Genomic DNA, 21,062 nt, shown 5'->3' on the forward strand with positions numbered 1-21,062 from the left:
TCTATTTTCGTTTTAGACCGATGGAAATAACAATTTACTCTTGATAAACCACAATTAGGTAATATTTTCATTATTCTTGTTCACATTCGAGGTACCGCCATCTTGGTGCACTCGTTTCGGCCTCCATGAGCGAGAACCAATCAGAATTGGATTTTTTTTTAGGCCACTTTCAGCCCAACCAAAAGTGAGTTGTCTTAACTCTGGGTATAAAGGGTCTCTATCTTTCATGTGTTTCAGATCGAGTTTTGAGGCCAGTCCTGATAGCATCGGGTCTATTGTCAGAGATGCTGCAGAAGTCGGTGTCTGGTCTTGTTTTGTGCATCATGTGCGAGGCATGGCTGGATCACATTTACGCCAACAAGATTAAATTTAGGTGAGGAGCACCATGCCATCTCGTTTTTTAATCCTTAGATGCCCAAAACTTTTTTATATGCAAAGTCCTAAGTTGAGTCAAATTGACCCGTATTTAATTACATTGATTTTGATACTTTTTGAAGTATTATTTATGTTATTCCTTTGTTTTCGGGGATAAGAAATACTCCTTTCGAAAGTTGCAACTTTTTGGTAACATACGGGCGCGTTTGCATCCCTTTTCTCATCCACTATATGTATCTCCCCCAGAAGAAATAGTCGGGTCGATCTGACTCTTCAGACAAATTCCGAGGTCGAAATGCACGGTGTGTTTGAGAAAAAAGTATCATGTATTACCCATCAATCTCCTCAGCAAAATCTGGCAACGGAGGCGGATCCAGCAATTGGGCAACACCGGATTTTCTCTATTTAAACCTATGCTAAATAATCGATTCTTGTCGGATCGCCCGGCCCCTCCAAGAATCGATACATTTATATAGGTTTAAATCGAGGGAAAAACATTGTTGCCAATTCGCTGGATCCGCCAATGTCTGGCGAGTTGATTTCCGAGATCTCCGACGCATGAATAAGTCCCGGTTTTCGAGTTATTTTCGATGAAAAATTGGCCTGTGATATTTTCCATAAAGGCCCCAGAAAGTGGACACCAGACGGATCAGCCAATCAGAGACTCGCAAAAGTAGGCGGTGCCAATCGGCCCGCAATTCACATTCCAGCTTTTTGTTTTCTCGTTGCTCTGAGACCGAGACGATATGTCTATGTTTAGCCCGTAACTTTTTTCAGTGCGTTCTTATACGTGAAGTTTATTTATGAGTTTAAGTATGCGTTTTTTCATCTATGTGTAAGTTTAACCCTTTGTTGCATGAGCTAATCGTTGATTTTGGAGAGAAAATCTACATTGTTCAGTATTTTTTTGACACTAGAGTCGGTTGGAATCGATTTTCATGGTTTTTTTCTAAGCAAGAAGATCAGACATATAATGTTCCCCAAAAATTATTTCTTGCTTTGATTCAATTTAATACTCCAGCATAGAAATAAAGCTGAAAAACATTTGTTGCTCAGGTATCATGCAACGCTATGCAATAAAGGGTTAAACCGAGTTTCTTTTGTCCTAGTGAATGGGGCGCTCTGCAGCTGCTGACAGACTTTGGAGCCGTTCCAACGTGGTTCAGCGAACGAATCACTCTCTCGAAAGAAGTGCGGAAACACCTTTTAGCAAACGAAGTTCTGCGACGGTGTGAGGGGGTTGGTCGCTTGCTTTTACGGCGGCGGGGAGAACACATCGCAATGTCCAAACCACCAACGAGGAGAAGGAAAACACAAGGTGAGACCAAGAAACACGCCGCTATGCTAAGGAAAAACGCCGTTTCAAAATTCGACAATTGCCAAATTTCCCTCGATGAAATGTTAATTCTTGCGGAAAGTTATGCTATTTTGCTTTGAAATTTTCAAATTTTTTAAATGAAATTTTGAACAAAACTGTTTAAAAAATCGGAGGAAAAATATTCAGAATTTTCCTAGTATATTCGTTTCTTATCGAAAGAAATATTGCAAAATTAAGCTATCTAAATTAGCTTTCCGAAGTTAAAATTTCCAAAAATTTAACTTGCACCATTTTAAAACAATAATAGAAAATTGCTACTGTGAGCAAAGCCTTCTTTTTTAGTGCTTTTTTTAACGATTCATCGAAAAAGATTGTAATCGTCTCATCCGGTAGTTCATTTAAACCATTGGCAAATCATATTTCTTTACGATGCGGCGTATGGATCGGTGCCCATGATAATATATTGAGCATAAGATGTGTAAACACGGCATGACAGCAGTTTTGCCGTCTCGTGTAATCCTTGTTTATACGCCCCGAACAGCAAGCAGTGAGGAGTATCAAGCCAAGTTAGGTTCGGTTGGGTTAAGCAACTAAACTAACTCTGCGGTGGAGCGTAAGGTATGAAGCGAAATTGAAGGCGTTTCGCTGTGTTCTCACAGATCAGTATTCCAGCTTCTACTGCGTGCTTGAAGAAATGTAAATAAAATGGAAATACCTTTTGATGGAACTTTCAGGATCTTGTAGTAGTGTACTTCTACTAACATTCTAGACAAAAATTAAAATATTCTATCGAGCTCCTGGAAAATAAAGCCCCTTTAAAGTTTTCAAGAAATTAATTCGGGAGCACAGACGGAGGAAACCCCCTCACGCCCGTTTGTTTGCTTTAATGGGGTTAAAACTGTTATATGGTCTTCCTTGGCGTGTAAAAATATACCTCTGAAAGTTTCAAGAACCCAGAAAAGATTTCCTTGCCAAGTTGAAAATGTTGAAATTAAATTTTGAAAAAAGGACTGAATAAATTCACTGAGTTGCGCTTTATGGGAGAAAATCGTTAAAAGTACTTGTGTAATTAATAGACCATTGATGATTGAATTTGGGTTTCGGATTGCAGAGGAAGAAGAAGAGGACGACGAAGACACGAAGGCAGTTCAGTCGCCGTCGGACATGATGCCTGCCGAGATGTACGTGCCGAATCAAGAACAGTGGCTGGAGCTTCGCGCGCCACGTCCCTTCAACCCTCTCACCTTCTGCTGCGGCCCCTTGGCACCCATAATTTTCCACACCAATCTCTAAGAAGAAATAGTTAAAGGGCTGTAATTATAATTATTGTTCCTTAATCGAAAACATCCGCGGAGACAGAGGCGATTCAAGCAAGTTGGCAACAGGGGTGCAAAAATGTCCGCACCGTGGGACCGGCCGGTCCTGGCCTGATCCCATGAAATGGGGGAACCTATGTGAGGACGAGAAAAATGGGGGGACCCTGTGAAAAGGGGGAGTTCTTTTTTTTCCTTTTTTTTCTTTTTTTTCTTTTTTTTCTTTTTTTCTTTTTTTTCTTTTTTTCTTTTTTTTGGAATGTGGGGAACAAGACATTCAAGCGCCCTGTTTTGGGTCTACGCGGCTTCGTCGGAAAGGATAACCCCCCTTTGGTAGGAAAGACTCCGGTCCGGTACACTAGACCAAAGCCCAAGCAATTCCAAGCGCCCTGTTTTGAGGGGGCAAAACTGTCGACAGCGTTACTTTATGTGTAATCCTACGAAAACTTGAAATGGGGGAGCCTATACTTATTTTGGGGGAACCCTTGGAAGTTTCTGCGCCCCTGGTTGGCAACACTATTAATAATTCGTGTAAATTAATTGAATATATCGATTCTAGGTGAGACAGGCTGCCTCGCCTAGAATCGATAGTTTAACATAGAATCAAATGGAAAAAACAATATTCAACCTGCAAGAGTCGTCACTGCCCGGAGCGACTGATTTAGTTTACATTAACCATGAAATATCCATGGCCAAAATGCCAACCCATCTCTGTTTGCGACGTTGTGGACATCCTTTCATACTTTATTTTTTCTTTGGGAAACTAGACTATGTATTCTTGAAAACCTTCTTAATTTCTCTCCTTTGTTGACAAAATATTCTTAATAAATTTTAAAAGCTCTGAAGTTGGCTTGTTTGTCTTCTAAAAAATAATTTAGGATCGGAACACAGATTAGTCCAGATCGCTAACATCGGCGGAAGAGCGTGAGTAGCTTTGTGAGCGCCATTGGCGGGAAAATCCATGGGCATTTAAAACTAGGAACCAAAACTGAAATTTTGGCTATTTTCAGCAGATTTTCGGCGGGAGAATACTTCTTTTTCAGATTTTTGTGGGATGAAACGTTCCGAAGAATTCAAGAATTAGTTTCTCAGTAGAATTTATGTGGTTCAATATTTCCAGATTAAATAATTAAGGTGGAAATAAATAAAGAAGGAGAATTAATTAAAATACGAGTAAACAAGGCTAAAAATTATTGAAACACTAAAAGGTAAGACGTTTCGAGCTGCTTCCAGCTCATTTTCAGCTGCAAAAACACATAAAAACAAGTAAAAAATTGAGTGGCGACCTGACCTCAGCCGTTATCACGTAACCACTCATAATAACGGCTGGGGTCAGGTCGCCACTCAATTTTTTACTTGTTTTTATGTGTTTTTGCAGCTGAAAATGAGCTGGTAGCAGCTCGAAACGTCCTGCCTTTAAGTGTTTCAATAATTTTTAGCCTTGTTTACCCGTATTTTAATTAATTCTCCTTCTTTATTCGTATAATCGGGCTATGTTTTTGTGCTTTATCGGTGGAAATAAACAAATCAGAGTTCATCAGTATACTGAGTAGATGACATTATTGAAAAAATTTGCAGATTATAATATATCATATTTTTGAAGTTTAAAGCCTTAGAAACCGAAAATTAAAGCAAAATCCTGCCAAAATGAGACTTTTGGTTCCTAGTTTTGAATTCCCGCCAGGCCCCCATGAGAGCAGTTAATTGCTACCAACTGTTGTAAGAATATTGAAACAGAATACTTAGCATAACAGTACTTGATAAAATCTTATTTGATCAAAAACCATTATTACACATTACTATTTATACTTTTTTCAAGCTTTATAATCAGATTCAATAGGAAATTTCTCTCGATCCGGTCAAGTTCTTTCACTACTGGTAGTGCCATCAATTTTCTAAAGTTGCCTAACCTGTAGCAAAATTACTCACGCTTCTGAAGCATTGGCTAGATTGGATGTTAGCGATCTGGACTAATCTGTGGATCGGAAATTTTGAAGCACAGCAATGGAGAAACGTGGTGTCGCATTGTGGCCATTGATACACTGCCGTGCTAAGGAAAAACGCTGTATGAACCCTCAGACGGTGCCAAATTTCCTGGTGAACTTGTGAATATTTTCCTTCCAGTTTTTCAGACAATTCCGTTCCTAATTTCACCTAAAGTTCCTGAAAATTTCAAGAAAAAAATCTTCATACCGTTCCTCATAAATGAACATTTTATCGAAGGAAATTTGGCAACTCTCAAATGCTCATACGGCGTTCTTCCTTAGCACGGCAGTATTTATTCCACCTACGTCTTCTACGAGACAAAAACCATTCAATCAAATATACAATAAACGAAAACCGCTAGCAACAAGGCTTTCAAGAGTTTCTAATCTCTTGTTCAAAAACGCAACCGGATTCTTTTGGGTCAACTCCGGACCTCAAATCGTCAAGACATAATCAATATAATCGTCAAGACGAACGTCTTGACGATTTGTCGGTCTTGGCGGTTAAGAATGAGGCATAATGCCTCATTCTTAACCGAATGCAAAAATTTACGACGTAATTGTCAAATTTCGACTCTGATAAACATCATATTCCTAACCTGCCATTAAAGCACATATAGGTGTAAGAAAAACTGTACCCTGTATTAAAATGTAAGTATACCATGAAAATAAATCGTCTGTTCTACTTTTTCTTCTCGTAAGTTTATTTATTTTTTCTATCTCTCTCGAAGTCACCAGAATAATTTCGTGATAGAGTTAAATATCTCCTCTCTCACACTTTGTTACACTGGAGGATAGAATATTCTAATCGGAAAAAAGAAGGAAAAACCTAACACGAATAAGATCTCTGCCATGAATGAAAAGTAAAACTTGAGTACGGAATCTGTCTTTCGTAGGAGATGTTTGTGACTCAAAATTTTTGAGCCCATTTTACACTACTTACAATCTGCATTTCTTGTAGAACAAGTTCCGACGATAGGCAATGATAAATAGTTTTGAGCTAGGTATTCTCCCTCATTTCGCAATTCAGTTTTGCTTTTTATTTAGCTTTGTAGCCTTGCTTTAAACATCAACCTATCATTAGATCTCATATTCCAATTGGAAATTTTATCGGCGAGTGAAGAAAATAGTAAAAAAGTAAGGAAACTCTACCAATAATAAGAATGGCCAAACTTATGTAAGCAACCATTACCGCTTCTAAGTCGCTCACATTGCCTATACGAACTATTGAAGGCGGCCCGGTCCGCATGAACGCTGATCACAGGGCGTGTAGTCACTGCACCCAAGGTACACATCCCTCCTTCCTCAGTCCTCTGGAGCACGCAATTGAGGCGGAAGCAAAAAGGTCATTTCTTGGTTTTGGTGTTTCAAAATCTCCACTGCTAATTTATAAATTAGAGAGGAAATTATCGGACGAATTTTCTGACATTTTTAATTTTCAGTATTGTAAAATTGTAAAGAAATTTAGTAAAATTTTTACAAATTCTACGCACTTGCTTTGATTATAGTGGATGAAACATTAACGGAGATCCTGAGACACCGCAACCAAGAAGTTCCCTTTCTGCATCCAACGCCTTAATCGCGGCGTTCCTGTGGTCTATTATACAGGGTGATTCAGGGTTAAACGGCCAGACTGCAAGAGCTGAAACACCCCCTAACTCCCTCTAAATTGAGATTTCGATTTTTTTCGATCATTTATGAATTCAGGGCATAAAAGTACAAGAAAGTACACATTTTTATGAGATTTCGTTCACAACCGTTGACGAAATTCAGGGAAAACGATTTACTCTCCGAAATTTTGAGGGGCCTAGGCTCCGACTGGGGCACTTTTGGAAAAAAACTTTATACAACAAAAAAGTCTTATTTTGACCCGTAGAACACGCTCCTGCAGTCTGGCCGTTTAACCCTGGATCACCCTGTGCCATAAAACGTGCTCGTGGGTGTTGATTATCCTCATAAACTTAGGTTTTATTTATTTCCTCTGCTGTGGAATGACTTAAACGAATTGAGTGTGCAATTGGAAACACATTTCACAGAAAACAGTGCCCCCATGAATGAAAATTATGAGAAAATCTATGCGCGAAAAGTATCGCATAAAAGCAATAACTTTTTCCATTTTGTATCTATATTTTGTAGATCGGAGGCAAATAGTACATGGAAATTTATACATACATGACAGAGTACTCATAAGAAATTTAGTCACGCGACGCGCATTGTCCGATTCGTACAATCGTGCCCAGACCAGTGTCTCACCAACTTGAGACAACATTAACTGAATCGTGCGGAAACCGTGCGTCAATTGGAACAAGAATTTAAAACGATGGCCTAAGTGCAAAACCGCGTATCGTTATTACAGTGCTTGAAAAATTTCTGCTCCCATTCCCCCCCCCCCCTTTGTTAGTTCCCGAAGAGGACCAGCCGCCCTAAAATTTTGCAGAATATTTCTGTTAATATCTAAAGATCAAAAGTCAAAGGGTGTTTTATAAAAATTACTTTGGCTGGTTTTCTAAGTAAAATTGAAAGTATGACAGGAAGTCTGCAACGTCGCAATTGGACATACGCGGTCTCGCACTTGAGACGTCGAAAATGAGAAAGTAAAAATTTTAGCGCTCGTTGTCTCGTAATGTAGTCAGCGTATCATGTCTCTCAGTTTTCCTGCAATCAACGAGGTAGGCAAAAGCGGGTCCTCCAAAGCCGCAATAGTTGTATTCACTCACGTGTAGGGTTCACGTGTGTGACGTCTCTTCTCAGTTCTCTTTCTCGTAGTCTCGTCTCTCAACGAATTACGAAAAACTTCATCGGTGAACGAAAATTCTGAGAAAAATCAGGTATCATTTTATCATCCTTATCATTCATCCCAGGAAGTATTGTCATTGTCACTTCGGGAAGGTGTTTATGTTCCTTCTAATCACGAAAGTGCTGTGTCTCAAATGTATTCTCTCCTAGAAACTTGGAACTGCCTGGCACCGGGTATTTGTTTTCGTGTGGTTGATATGAATATCTGATATCATCTTGGTAAGAGTTTTAAGCCCTTCTTGTTCCTCTTGGTATTTACATTTCAAGTAACCCCTTGAAGTTTTCCATTTTTAATATTCATTGGGCATTCAATCTGCATCTGACATGTAACCTCAAAGCATCACTTATAACATCTATTCGATCTGCTGTACTTAGTAATGAAGGCAAATCATTATTCCTCCCCCAGAATTCCTTATTTTTTACAGTGATTCGTCAAGCTTCAGTGACGAGGTCGAATTGACATGTGGTATTTTACATTGTGGTTACATTGATTAGGTCAAAAATCATGGCAGATTTTGAATTTTTAGCAAAATAAAGAATGAAAGCCCCTGCGCATGAGCCGAAAGAATCATTCAAAACCCAAAAATCAGCTATATTCAGAGAAATGAAAGCCAAATAGTGTCAGGAAGAAACATCGCAATCGATACAGAAATCGAATGCGAGGGTTTTTTCCTAATACTATTCTGCCTTCATTCCTTGCCGATTTTGGGGTTTAAATTAATTCTTTAGATTTATGCGCAAGGGCTATCGTTCTTTTTTTGCAAATAATTCAACATCTGTCGAGATTTTTGACCTAAATAATCGATGTGTTATATATCGCATGCCAGTTACCACGTCATCGGAGCTTGCCGAATCATCTGAACACATCTCATGTCCTACTTGCTGGGTCTCAAGCCACGATATCACTGGCCATTTCATCATTGAAGGAAGGATTGTAAGCCAAAATTATGGCTACTTGATGGTGGACAGAGTGTTCTATCATTCACCATGTATATTGACGGTGTACCTAAGTCGGCAATCACATAACTCAGTTTGCAATGTCGCAGACTTCCCATCATACTTAATTTTTAATTGGAAAACTACTCAACAGCAATTCTTTAGAACTGCCGTGATTTTTCTCCTCTGTGCGTAGAAAATTCTGTAAAAACTTCAAGGAATGATGTTAATTTTTTCTCCTTAAAAAAATAACACATGAGTAGAGGCGGAGATTTTCAGACACTGCAAACGAGTTATGTGATTGCTGACTTACACCGTCGATATCCTTTATAAATTTACAGAAGGTGGTGAAATACAGGTTCTATTCCTTATCAGGGCAGTTACAGCATTTTGCCAAGAGTGCGCCTGCCCAGGAATTTACTCAGTGCCATTCAAGAGAGATCGAACTATTCCCGGCAATCTTTTTCCATAATTTGAATCTATGGAAGAAAAAATGTTGTCATAGTTTAGCAAAATTCACCATCACTAGGCACCTACAATGTAAAATATGCAAGTGGAAGTTGTATTCAAATGTTTGGGAAAGTCAGAGAATTAGAAAATTTTAGAATCAGGACAAAGCCATGAAAGTCTCAAGAAAAGTGTGGTGTCACAAAAGGTCCACTTCCTAAAATAATATCACCATTCAATTCAAAGGAACAAGAAGAGAATTTTTGCCAAAAATATCGCATTTAATATAGAAATTCATCAGTATGTATTTTCAATGTGATACTTACTTTGGATCTAATGAGTCCTGCTATCATTTATCGGACCTATGTAATTTTTTTTTCATGTAAATGACCTAACACTCTTGCCCAGAGCTAACGTCTATTTTTGCCGAATACTCGTAGTTTGCCTGTTTTTTTATCTAATCCTTTTAAATCATCTTACTTACCTCATTTTTTGTTAAAAAAGCAATTTTTGTTCCTTTTGTAGATCCTTTAGTGTAGATCCAGCAGGTGGAGCAATATTCTTCCTCCGTTGAAAAAAAATTCCAAATCTTAAAATGAGTGAAAATTTTGTGGATGATCAGAACTTCTTCATGGATTTCACAGATCAGGTAATCATTTAATTTTTAAACTTGAACTACCATCTCTTCCTACTGTAACATCAGGAGGCAGTTCAGAGGATGGAAATTTTTCAAAATATTGTGAAAACAAAGCATCTGTAGATGTAGTTTCCTCAAGGAATCAAAGGCAGCAATGTAAGTGATAGAATATAACTGTACCGGGTCGACTGTTGAATGGTTATTGAATAACCTGAATTGTTGTATTGCATCGCTAAGATGGGGATTTATCGATCAAGATCATCTGATAATGATTCAAGAAACGATCCGCTGATAGAGAAAAACCTGATTTTTAGCCTGTGTCAAAAAGCTTATAAGTATCCCCCAATAGTAACAAAAAAATTTGTTTGCTCAATATTGAAATATTTGTAATGCTCAATATTGAAATATTTGTAATGCTCAATGAAAAAGAGCATCTAAAGTCTGCGCTGTTATATTGTAGGAAAAATCCTTTCTACATTCACTCCAAAATTGAAATGGTTGCCCACTAATTATTTGGTTTTTGCTTTTTCAGTTTCCTATGAATGGCCAGCCGAATGGTGAGCATTTTTTCACATGAAGTTTTGCTATCTCCTCTCTCTACTTTTTGACAAGATACTGGTCAGAATCTCAATGATCATCAAATTTGATTATTGAGTGCTTTTAATGGTCTTAATCAACATCTACCCAACTGTAGAAAAGAAACATCTGTAAAGGATAAAACGTAGTCAAAGTACTCAGTGAAGGCACCCTCCCTTATTGTAGCTTTTTTGATGAGTCATGACTTTGGCACAGTCGTCAGATTTAATTCTGAATTATTACAAATACTTAAAGATCTTTAAGAGACAATATACTTGACTTATGAGGTACTTAAAACTTGCAAGTTGCAGCTCTCATTGGGTACCTAAACATTTTGGCAATTTTTGTACATTGATGGCTGAACGTGAAAAATGCAAACCTCAATTCCTATTTTCAAAAACTTTCAGGTATGTTTCATTTTTCTTAAAGTTCCAGCTTTTTTAGAGCTCCAGGGTAAATTGCAGTCGGCATGGGCTTATTGTTAGATATTACTCTTATTTCTAGTGATTTTTCCTGCACTAAGTAATAACGGTTTTCTCTTCCAGTTCAACAGTGTCGTGTCTGTGAAAAACTGTTCTCACAAGGCGAAGGAATTGATATATTCAGTCAGAACAGTGATATCCTTGAAAAAATTCATTTTTTCCTTTTTATTTTTGTAAGTACATTTCAATACTTTTCCTTAAAGAATATATTTTTATAAACTGTTTCTTATTATATCAAAATGATTTTTAAGAGGCTTCATGTTTCCTAAAAACCTACACGTTTTTCAAGAGGAGTCTCTATTTTTACGGAAGTGCTGTTTGACTGAAGCTTTTACTGTTAAAAGCAGTTTAGTTGTGTTCATCAATTATGTATGAGAACAGCGCTGTACACATCGGTTACAGATTCAAGATATTTATCAAAAAAATTTTTTTAGGCTTTTCTTTTGTATAGCATTATTGAATTTAAAATTTTAGGTTATACTCTCACTCTGTCGATCTTTGCTCACCTTTTAAAGCTAACATTTTTCCAATAAATGAATTGCTTAATTTTGCATGATTATTTATTTGTGTACCTGGAACTGATAATTTTGTAAGAAACTAGGAACTCGCCAATTATATTCATTTTTCAATTGCATTATTTCAGGTGCATCCTAATGACAATTTGTCCAAACATATCTGCACTGCCTGTTACAATCACCTTGCCTGGATGAGCGATTCCTCTCCTAATATTGTGCCTCCGGTAAATGAACCACCTGACTTGGGCATATTTGCAAACTTCAATCAAATGCTGGTAACTCGATATTTTATGGAACCTTTTCTATATCTTAAAATCAGATTTTGATGAGATAAGAGGGAAAAGGCATTAAAAGCGAGGTCTTATATGCACCAGCAGTGATCAAAAATTCCTAATAATGGAAAAGGAAGGACTGTGCACACTTCTTTTGGCATTTTTTTGTTTATTGCATTCCCCGCGTTGTTTGGTCCTGATCAAATGTCCCATTTGTCCTATTTGTCTGTCTGAGATACTGTTTTGGCACAGTTTATGGTTGAAGCAAGACCAATCCACAGAGGTCAGTCATTCCCTTGGACGAGTTTTGAGACCCCACTGTGCATTGTAGCGGGAAATCTGAATGCCATACATTTTTCATGGGAGCAGCCGATGTTATGCCCTACTGGCTGTGGTAGAGTGAGGGTTGAGCAGGGAAGGGAATTCCAAAAAGATGCGCAATGACTAACCTGTACGCATTGGACTTGGATCAAGGTTGCGATAATTTGCCGAGTATATGAAGTTAACACAGTAACAAGGAGCCAAAGAGATGTCTTTTCCTCTCAGCACTTAAGAACGGTCTAGGTGAGAGAAACATAGGAATGGAAAAAGGAAAGAAAAACAAAGACAGTCAGGCAACAAGCATTTTCATTAATGCCAATGGAAACTGTCCAAAATATGAGAGTAAGAGAGACATAGAGAGTACGAAGAAATATATGAGGGGATAGATATGTGTTGAGTTTTTACTTTAATCACACCTGGCCCGTCCTAGAGTGCTGAGAAGAAAAATAATCTCTCACTGTCGAGCAAACAAGCCAGAATAGCTGTTGTTGCATAATCACACATATTCAAGTGAATGGGTGCGTAAGGACAGTTTAATTAGGAATATGTACCCTGTATAGTTTTAAACTTGCCCGATAACGATTACATATGGATCAAATTTCCATTTTCTATGCTTTCAATTAAATGTTTTTTTTTTTTTTTTTTTCCAGGAGGAAGAAGATAAGAAAATGTCTGCAGAGTAAGTTCTCTTCTTTATGTCACCCTCATTAACGCTACAATTCTGGAGTATCAGTTTTCTATTTGTGCTTTATGCTTAAAATTTGAGGGTATCCTTAAGTAACAATTTTTATTACAGTGCATTACCATTTTTCCTCTATTGGAATCCTTCCAAAATACCGATTCTAGGTGAGGCAAATCAATTGTTTTTCTCTCTTTTAAATTGAGAAAAGACAGTGTTGCAAACCTGCAAGAATCGCTTCTGGTATCGTGTCACCAAGCCGAAGGAAATCTGTTTTAGTTTTTTTACCATATCTGGGCACCAAAGATGTCAGTTAGAAGTTGATCTTTATCTTTTCTCTCAGCAAAAAAATGTAAATAAATAAAATTAAGGGAATTGATCGCAACTTTTTCTTGGGACCACAAAGTTTTCTCTGTCAAATCTCTTGAAATTCAAAAACCGAATTTTATACTCAACTTGAGAAAAATTGATCATATAAAAAAATTTTCATGGGTGGCTCAAGGTTTTTCCCCCACAAATGGTCCAAATTCATTTCCTAATACATAATCCTTGTTTTTGTTGTCATCAAATGGACCGCGTTAAACAGGAAGGAACCAAGCCACGTCAGCTATTGCCAAATTTAATTGGCTAATTTAATATTTTACATGAAAACAGTTGTGCGGATTTTCGTGCAAATTTCAGTGAATTTTCTCCATAGTACGAAGCAAATTCCTTAACATTTTCATAGGGATCCGCACAAACGTTTTCTCGTAAAAAATTAAATTGCCCAGTTAAAATTGGCAATAGCTGATGTGGCTTGGATCCTTTCTGTTAAACGCGGTCCAAATAACCCAAGCATTTGACTTCCGTCTCATATGTTTCTCTTTAATTTTGATCTACAGGCCTGTCTATGTTCTTCCCAAACCAATCAAAAAAGAAAGTAGTGTTGAAATGTCTCCTGCAAATTTCGACTCACCACCCGCTTCCCTCTCAGATCCCACTCCATTCCATGTAAAACAAAGAGATCTGAGTGATCAAGATGATAATTCCTCATTTGGTAGAAATCACCATTACCTTAGTTTATTTTATTTTATTTTTTTACAAGCCCTGTCTCTTTAAACATCCTTCGTGGTCTTTTATTTCTTTATAGGATATATTGCCAATAATTGGACCTCACTGACTGTGACTTCTCATTACTAGTCTTTTTTGCATTCCAAGTGTTCTATTTAGTTTTTAACACTTTTCTAGGTGTAATTTAAAATTACCAACTTTTTATGCACCTGAAATGAAATGTCTATACTGTGATTTCTCAGCCAACAAGTCTGTTTAACTTTCAAAGATGTTTCATCAGCCATTACCCTCCTTTCAAGTTCCAAGATGCCAGGAATGATCCTCTAGGTTTCTGACACCAGTCTTCTTATTCTCTCAATACTAAATCAACTAATATTACCTTTTCATCAATTCCATCTTCGAGTCAACTTGGCACCCATTAGGTGCACACATTTACATTATTTACGAGTAGCTCCAATCCCACATCAATTTGATTTCTTTCCCTCTCCTGTTATGAACCTCCTGCAATTCAAAATTTCACTCATGGTTCCAGTGGCTTGATTTTGAGAAAAAAAAGTTCGAAGCCTTGAAAGTTCTGGATTTATTATCATGTCATGTCAATAAAAAATAAAAAGTATTTCAACTTTTTATACTCTTTTTTTCAGGAGATGCATTCGAATTAAAAAGCAGCGGCAAATGTGGGATCCCATTTGATGAGTGTGACAACTTTCCCACATCCAGTCAGCAGCTCCGACAGCATCCTTCTCCTCTGTCAAGAGATATTTCATGCCACAATTGTAATGAAAAGTTCAGAAAAGTACAATTGTATCGAAATCACATTGAGGTATCTACGCACTTCTAACACTCTTCAAGTCATTAATTTGAAACTCTCTTTTTTCATATAAAATCTGTTTCCTGGACTTCTTGACACCAATTCCCAGGCAGAAGAGGCAGTCTTTACAGCGTTCGAGCCCAAAGGGGCTGATCATATACTGGTATTAGCCTATTCTGAGGTCATGATACCAACCTCAAAATTCTTCAAATTCTTCAAGAATTTGTGTCATTTGTAATGAAACTGACGGGCAGTATAGTCGCCTACGTAATGGAGAGGCCGTAACTAGTCAGTTTTGTGACATCCAACTAGTAGACAATTACCATAACAACAATCATCTCCGGGCCATTGGAACATTGATGAGTGAGGCAGTTGCGGTATGGACCAATGAGAATGGCCCTCGATCGGCCGAAGTTGCATTCGTTTTTCTCAGGTGCAAAAGCGCGACGCGTGATGCAAGCGGCTCCCGGCCGCGGCGTTCCGAGAATATTCCGGGCAGCCGGCGAGCGCCGCGTATATGCTGTGGCGGACTTCCCGACCCGGGCGAACGAGTTCCAGGAACGCCGCGGCTGGGAGCCGCTTGCGTCAACAGCCGAGCTTTCGCACCGCGAAAAACGAACGTTTTTTGCTCATAACTTTTGACTCCATCAAGTCTCCACTCTGAATTTTTGCATCCGGATTCCTCGCGGTATGACCGACCTTCAGTCAAAATTTCGTGCGATTTAATTTACCCCTTTTTGAGATATTTCAATTTTCGACTTTACAATTTTTTAACAAAAAAATTTGAAGTTATGTCAAATTGTGTTATACATGGATAAAAAGTGCATTCAAGGGGCTTTTCATTGATACCACAACGGCTCGGCTCGGATCAACCGTTCTGAAGTTACAGCCTCTTAAAGGTGCTACATCTGTCAATTTGCCCGAACCATGAGCGGTGCGTCTGAATCTAAATGGTGTAACGATTTTCGGTATTTAGGTTTAATTCCCTCAATTATCAGACAATGTCATCGATGGACTAGTCAATTTCCTGAAGTGAAGTTTCATCCTCTCTCGAAAAGGTTGTAATGGATTTTTGCATTAGATCAACCCCTAAGAGATAATGGCACGAATGAAACACACGTCATGCGCCCTCCCATAAGAACACATGTTAAACCGCGCCTGAGTTGCATCTACTAGGGTGACGTCACAGCAACTTAGTTACGGCTTCTCCATTCTCGTGGGCAGCGGCAATTTAAGACAGTAATGTAATAGAACTTTTTTTCAGTAGTAGCACTTCAATCAGGAGACACCTATCCGAGATTAATGGCATTGTACTGATGAGGTTTGAGTGAACAAGGATATTAAATGAATTGAATTCATTTATCCATGATTGAATTAGACTTTTACTTTTTTAATTATTTAGTAATTCTATCTTTTTTTAATCCCACTATAATAGGTATCTATCTAAACAAAATATGATTCCAAGTACTAAGCAACTTGCGTTTTCTTCAAAATTGCATCAGGAAAACGAATTGCACGAAGAAATGTGTAAAAATTAATATGATTCCAAGTACTAAGCAACTTGCGTTTTCTTCAAAATTGCATCAGGAAAACGAATTGCACGAAGAAATGTGTAAAATTAATATGATTCCAAGTACTAAGCAACTTGCGTGTTCTTCAAAATTGCATCAGGAAAACGAATTGCACGAAGAAATGTGTAAAAATTAACTCTTGACCAAGATTTAAGTGTTTACAATTAACATGGTTAAATGGCAAAAATATCAATGACAGCTGTCTAATTTAAACTTTATCTGACCCATGTTAAAATTTATACTTGTTAATATCTCGTTCAGGAGTTGATTTTGGAGTGCTGTGTTGTGTGGATTGTTTCCATGCAAAATTTTGAGGAGACAACATGCATACAATTTTAAGGTGAAGACCTTATCAAGTGACCTACTGTCATTTCAATTTATTCATACAACCCCTAAAAGTGATTCAGCGTACGTGAAAATTCATCTCTCGAATTTTTCTTGATTTTTAAGACTCTGAAGGGTTGGATATGTATATGGGCACAGAAATTTTGTGTTGGGTTTGGAGAGTTCGTAGATTAGCTTCTGGACTCTATTTACATAATCTCAAAATTATACTTAAGACTTGTTCATTTTTCTTAAGTTTCTCAAAATTAGAACAAGTGGATAGCAGCAGTGTTTGCATGAGGCAAACTACTTATTAACTTAAGAAAAAAGCATAAATCATCCATCAGAATGCTTCAGATAATTTAGCTGTAGAGAAACACCTTTGTGTTTGGTCATCACAGCAAATGATGATGGTTCTCTGCTTTTGTCTGAAATTCAGTAAACTGAGATGATATCATTAAAGTATAATTTAATTTTGTTCAGATAGACTGAAAGTTGCAAAATGTTTCATCTTGACAGGTTTGTCTGCGAAGAATAAGACCGACAAATGACAGTCAACCTCTTAGTTCAAACCAGAAAAAGTCAAGTGTGTTTGTGTGTGAAATATGTAATGCCAATTTCAATCGCCTCAATCTTTTGGTAAGTAACATTTTCCTTCTCCCTTTTTTTCTTTCTTTTTCCTTAATATTTCAAAGGTGATCATAAAATATGCAGCAATCTTATGTGTTCTGAGGAATCACAGCAAGGTTGGTTTCAAAGGTATGTGTGGAGTATTTTATATTTTGCCAAATTTTTTATGAACACAAGAAAAAACACTGTGGTCTCATTACTGTGGAACAGGATATTTAGAAAAGCAGTCAAACCATAATATTTGGAGGGTTAAAAAAGTCATAAAAGTACAAAAATTAAAAATTAGTTTTAAAAATAGAATCCTAATATATGTCAATAAAAAACTAAGAAGGAACAGGTGCAGCTCCTAGACCTACATTTGAAATGCTTTGCAGGGGTCACATCAGCAGCAGTTTTGCTTTAGCACAGGACATCAGGGGAGTGTAGTCAAATTTGTAGCTTCCAGCCCAGCATCTCATACCAAGAACAGCGATAAAATGCCATTGTTGGTATTCCACAAGATGAAGCACTGAAGTTCACTCCTTGCTGTGTGCTTCATTACTTATTGCTGACCAATTCCTCAGACAAAACAAGGACAACCCCAAGAAATGTTTAATTATGATTCATTTTCTTTCTTGGCTTTGGTTTTTCCTCAAAGTCCCGTGGACTCAATACTGCAACATCCTGCCAAATATAAAATTTCGCTAATAATACTCAGTATCCTATCAAAATTGTTGTTGTTATTCAGTTTCTCTCTTGATAAAAAATAATCCATCGGAAGTGGAAAATGAACCCAGAAACTTTTCAATTTTTGTGTGCAATTTTAGGGGCCGTCCATAAATTACGTCACGCAAGTTAGGGGGCGAGGGGTTCTAGCAGTGGATGACGCGTAGGGAGGGAGGGGTCAAGCCATGGATGATGCAAGCTTTCTTGAAGGCAAGAAAGCTGAAAATGCTCGCTTGAAATTTGACTTTATCTACTGATTTTCATCAATTTTCTACGTTTTCCCCCGAAAAAGGGAGATAGGTACACTAAGGAAGATGTAATTCGTAAGGGAGTTAGGCAGTCAAAAGACGGTTGGATACAGTGACGGAGGGAGGGGTCAACAAATTGTGAAGAAAATGGGTGACATAATTTATGAACGGCCCTTAAAATTGTGTACAAAAATTGAAAAATTCCTGGGTACCTAATTCAGAGGTTTTAATTTTTTATTTTTTTACTATTATTTTTTATTTATTTATTTATTTATTTTTTTTCTCCCCAGGTAAAACATCAATTGAAGCATAAACCAAAGTCTGAGTGGAAAGAAAAGTGTCACATTTGTGATCTGAGTTTTGAACGACATGCATTACTGGCCCGTCATCTAAAAACAGCTCATGCCGAGTCAGATCAGTCACCATGGAAATGTAGACATTGTGGGAAGCACATGATGACAAAATTAAGTCTAGGCATCCATGAGCGGATCCATACTGGAGCAAAACCATATGTCTGCGAGTGGTGTGGGCAGCGTTTTCGTTCCCGAGCAAATCTGCTGCAACACCATCCGAAGCACACAGGAATAAAAAAGCACAAGTGCGAAGAGTGTGGAAAACAGTTTTCACGAAAGTCATTTGTTACTGCCCACATGAGAGTACACACTGGTGAGCGACCTTTCAGTTGCGGCATCTGCAATCGAAAATTTACGCAGATTGGAGATATGCGGAGGCATGAAAAAAAACATGAGATATCAATTAAACATGGAAGAACGTGTTACACAGTTATCGATATAAATAAAAACCAATCTTCAGATTCTGTCAGCACTGCGGACAGTGATGATCACTTAACTGATAGTGAGATAGCATTAAATGTGAAAGTTATTCAGGACTGCTGACAATGGCAAGTAAACTCTAAGAGCATAACAAAGTTAAATTTCCTTCGAGTGCATCCTCCAATTTCCCCTTGAGTGACAGTAAATAGTGCCATATCGTAAAAATACTTTGTCATTTTCAACTCCATAGTTTGTAAATGTCTTTTATTCTCAAACCCTTTTCTGGACTTTTTTTTTACTAGCGCCAACGTTTCTGTTTACCTCTCTCCTACAGACTTGTAACTTCAGGAGTGAAATGTACCTTTCCTGTAAAATGTAGAAACACAAATAACAACAAACTGCATCAGTCAAAAAACCGTCCAAAGAAGAAATGGGATGGCTAGTTTCTCAACCACTTGATTTAATTCGGACCTCTCTGGAGGTTTGAAGGACCGTAAATACCAGGTTTTATTGACATCTGCTTTTTAGAGTTGAAATAGAGAAAAAAAAGCATTTAATCTAATTATCCAAGCGATGAAATCCTTTTTTTTTTCATTTAGTTGCATCAAAAATAATTCAGAATAAATTTAGAGGAAAGCTTAAACTTGTTGTAGCTTCTTGGTAAAAGAACAATCCTATTGGTAATAGTATTATTACTCTCTTGCTCCCCTAGTTTTATTGGATGGTCTTAGCATAATATGTATTATTCGTATGTATCTGATTAACATGTGTTCGCATTTTCGTTGTTATCACTAAGTGGTAATAGCCCAAAGTTTAGTTTAACCTAGCATTTTTAATTGTAGATCTCCATCTAATTTTACTACTGACTTTTTTTTTAAAGTGATAATTGTACTGCATTTTATTCTCATCAACCCATCTCAGTTTTGTGGAGGTTGATCACAGTCGATTGGAATGGCATGTCTTAAAAATAAATTGACTTGTGTGAAATGTTTGATGATGCACTTCTACTGAGTCTTTCTTGGTCACTATCACGCAGCCCAGTGGCGTGGCGTGAATTGCGATGTATCGATTGTTCTGCCATTTAAACTTATGGTAAAGAATCGATTATTAAGGTGTTCGCTGCGAACACCTTGTTTATCGATCCTTTTCCATAGGTTTAAACGCCCAAACAATCGATATATCGCAAAGCACGCCATGCCACTGACGCAGCTTCCAATTCACATTCATCAGCGATGTCGAAGTCTTTGAATAGGAAGTTTTCTCTAAAGAATGGCAAGTACTTGTGTATATTTGAAAGGTTATTAAGAACATTCGCTTTGATTATCAATGGTATAACTAAAACTATCCCATTTTCAACACTATGTATGTATTACATGATATGTATTTGATACGTATACTATGTATTACGTATCAAACATTTTTGCACACTTATCCAGCTAAATCACAGCATGATTCAAATCACTGGTAATAAAAGTAACCATTAGTAAAGATTGCAAGAAGTGAGCCTGATTTTTATTTTGCATTAAATAATGTTGGAGGTTTCACACTTGCCCTAGCTCACTTCACTGTGATTTCAGCAATAAAAGGACATCATTTTTCAGGAAGTATTTCATTACAGATATATTTTTATCAAACTGTTAATCCTTAGAATTGTTCACCTATTGTGGATATTAAGTTAAGAAATCTTATTTAAAAAAAAGGCTTTAACTGTTTTATTAAGTATTTTTGGAGCTTCGTTTTCATTTGTCAGAAGCCAGAAGCTCAAGTTGAGTAAAAGGCATTGCCCTATTCCTTCTATATTTATCGATCTGCAGTAGCTATCATGTTAGAATGCATACAGTCTATCTTTTTAGTGTATGCCACTTAATTTTGCATTTGTAACCCATTTAAGATCTTTAGTACCCTGTGATCAAAACCTGTGTTTGAAGTCATTCTTTAACTAATAAAGACATCTGCTATAAATCAGTTTTTTTAAACTTTTTTTTCTCTTTCAAATTTATTTGATGAAAGTATCAAATTTATCACAGTTAATATGCCAGGCTTGAGGATTAAATCATTAATTACTTTACTTTTCCATTCCATGTAGTCTTATAAATTAATTTTTAAATTAAATTGTGGGAATCTGTCCCCTTCCACCCAAAGTATGCTAGGCACAATTAACAATGATATTTAACAATATTGAGATGTCTGGCAAAAAAGTGTCTGAGCATAAATGGTGCTCGTGATACTTCGGCCTTAAGGTGACAAATTGAACATACTACTTAACTCACCACACCAAAACAGATGTAATCCAACAAC

The 21,062-nt window shown here is 37.2% G+C and overlaps 2 protein-coding genes across 3 annotated transcripts in view; both read left to right on the forward strand.

The window, feature by feature from the left end:
* The window catches only part of LOC109031864 (uncharacterized), a 28,947-nt gene extending 24,304 nt beyond the window's left edge, over positions 1 to 4,643 (forward strand). The window contains exons 12-14 of the mRNA XM_072296978.1: positions 238 to 373; positions 1,485 to 1,693; positions 2,805 to 4,643. Coding sequence (XP_072153079.1) covers positions 238 to 373; positions 1,485 to 1,693; positions 2,805 to 2,986 — 527 coding nt within the window. The 3' untranslated portion in view covers positions 2,987 to 4,643. The remainder of the gene's footprint in view (positions 1 to 237; positions 374 to 1,484; positions 1,694 to 2,804) is intronic.
* Positions 4,644 to 7,689: 3,046 nt separating this feature from the next.
* LOC109031860 (uncharacterized) lies at positions 7,690 to 19,721 on the forward strand. Of its 2 annotated transcripts, none has more exons than XM_072296592.1 (10): positions 7,690 to 8,006; positions 9,696 to 9,819; positions 10,340 to 10,364; positions 10,929 to 11,038; positions 11,509 to 11,655; positions 12,624 to 12,652; positions 13,534 to 13,688; positions 14,347 to 14,525; positions 16,928 to 17,047; positions 18,282 to 19,721. In XM_072296592.1, exons 2-10 carry the CDS (start codon positions 9,766 to 9,768, stop codon positions 18,885 to 18,887), a joined length of 1,425 nt encoding a protein of 474 aa, XP_072152693.1. In that variant the 5' UTR covers positions 7,690 to 8,006; positions 9,696 to 9,765; the 3' UTR covers positions 18,888 to 19,721. The 2 variants fall into 2 exon arrangements, with proteins under 2 accessions (XP_072152693.1, XP_072152694.1); XM_072296593.1 differs by having other exon boundaries at positions 7,695 to 7,819.
* The last annotated feature ends 1,341 nt before the right edge of the window (positions 19,722 to 21,062 follow it).

Source organism: Bemisia tabaci, chromosome 2, assembly GCF_918797505.1.
Source record: "Bemisia tabaci chromosome 2, PGI_BMITA_v3".
NCBI classification, from domain to species: Eukaryota; Metazoa; Arthropoda; class Insecta; order Hemiptera; family Aleyrodidae; genus Bemisia; species Bemisia tabaci.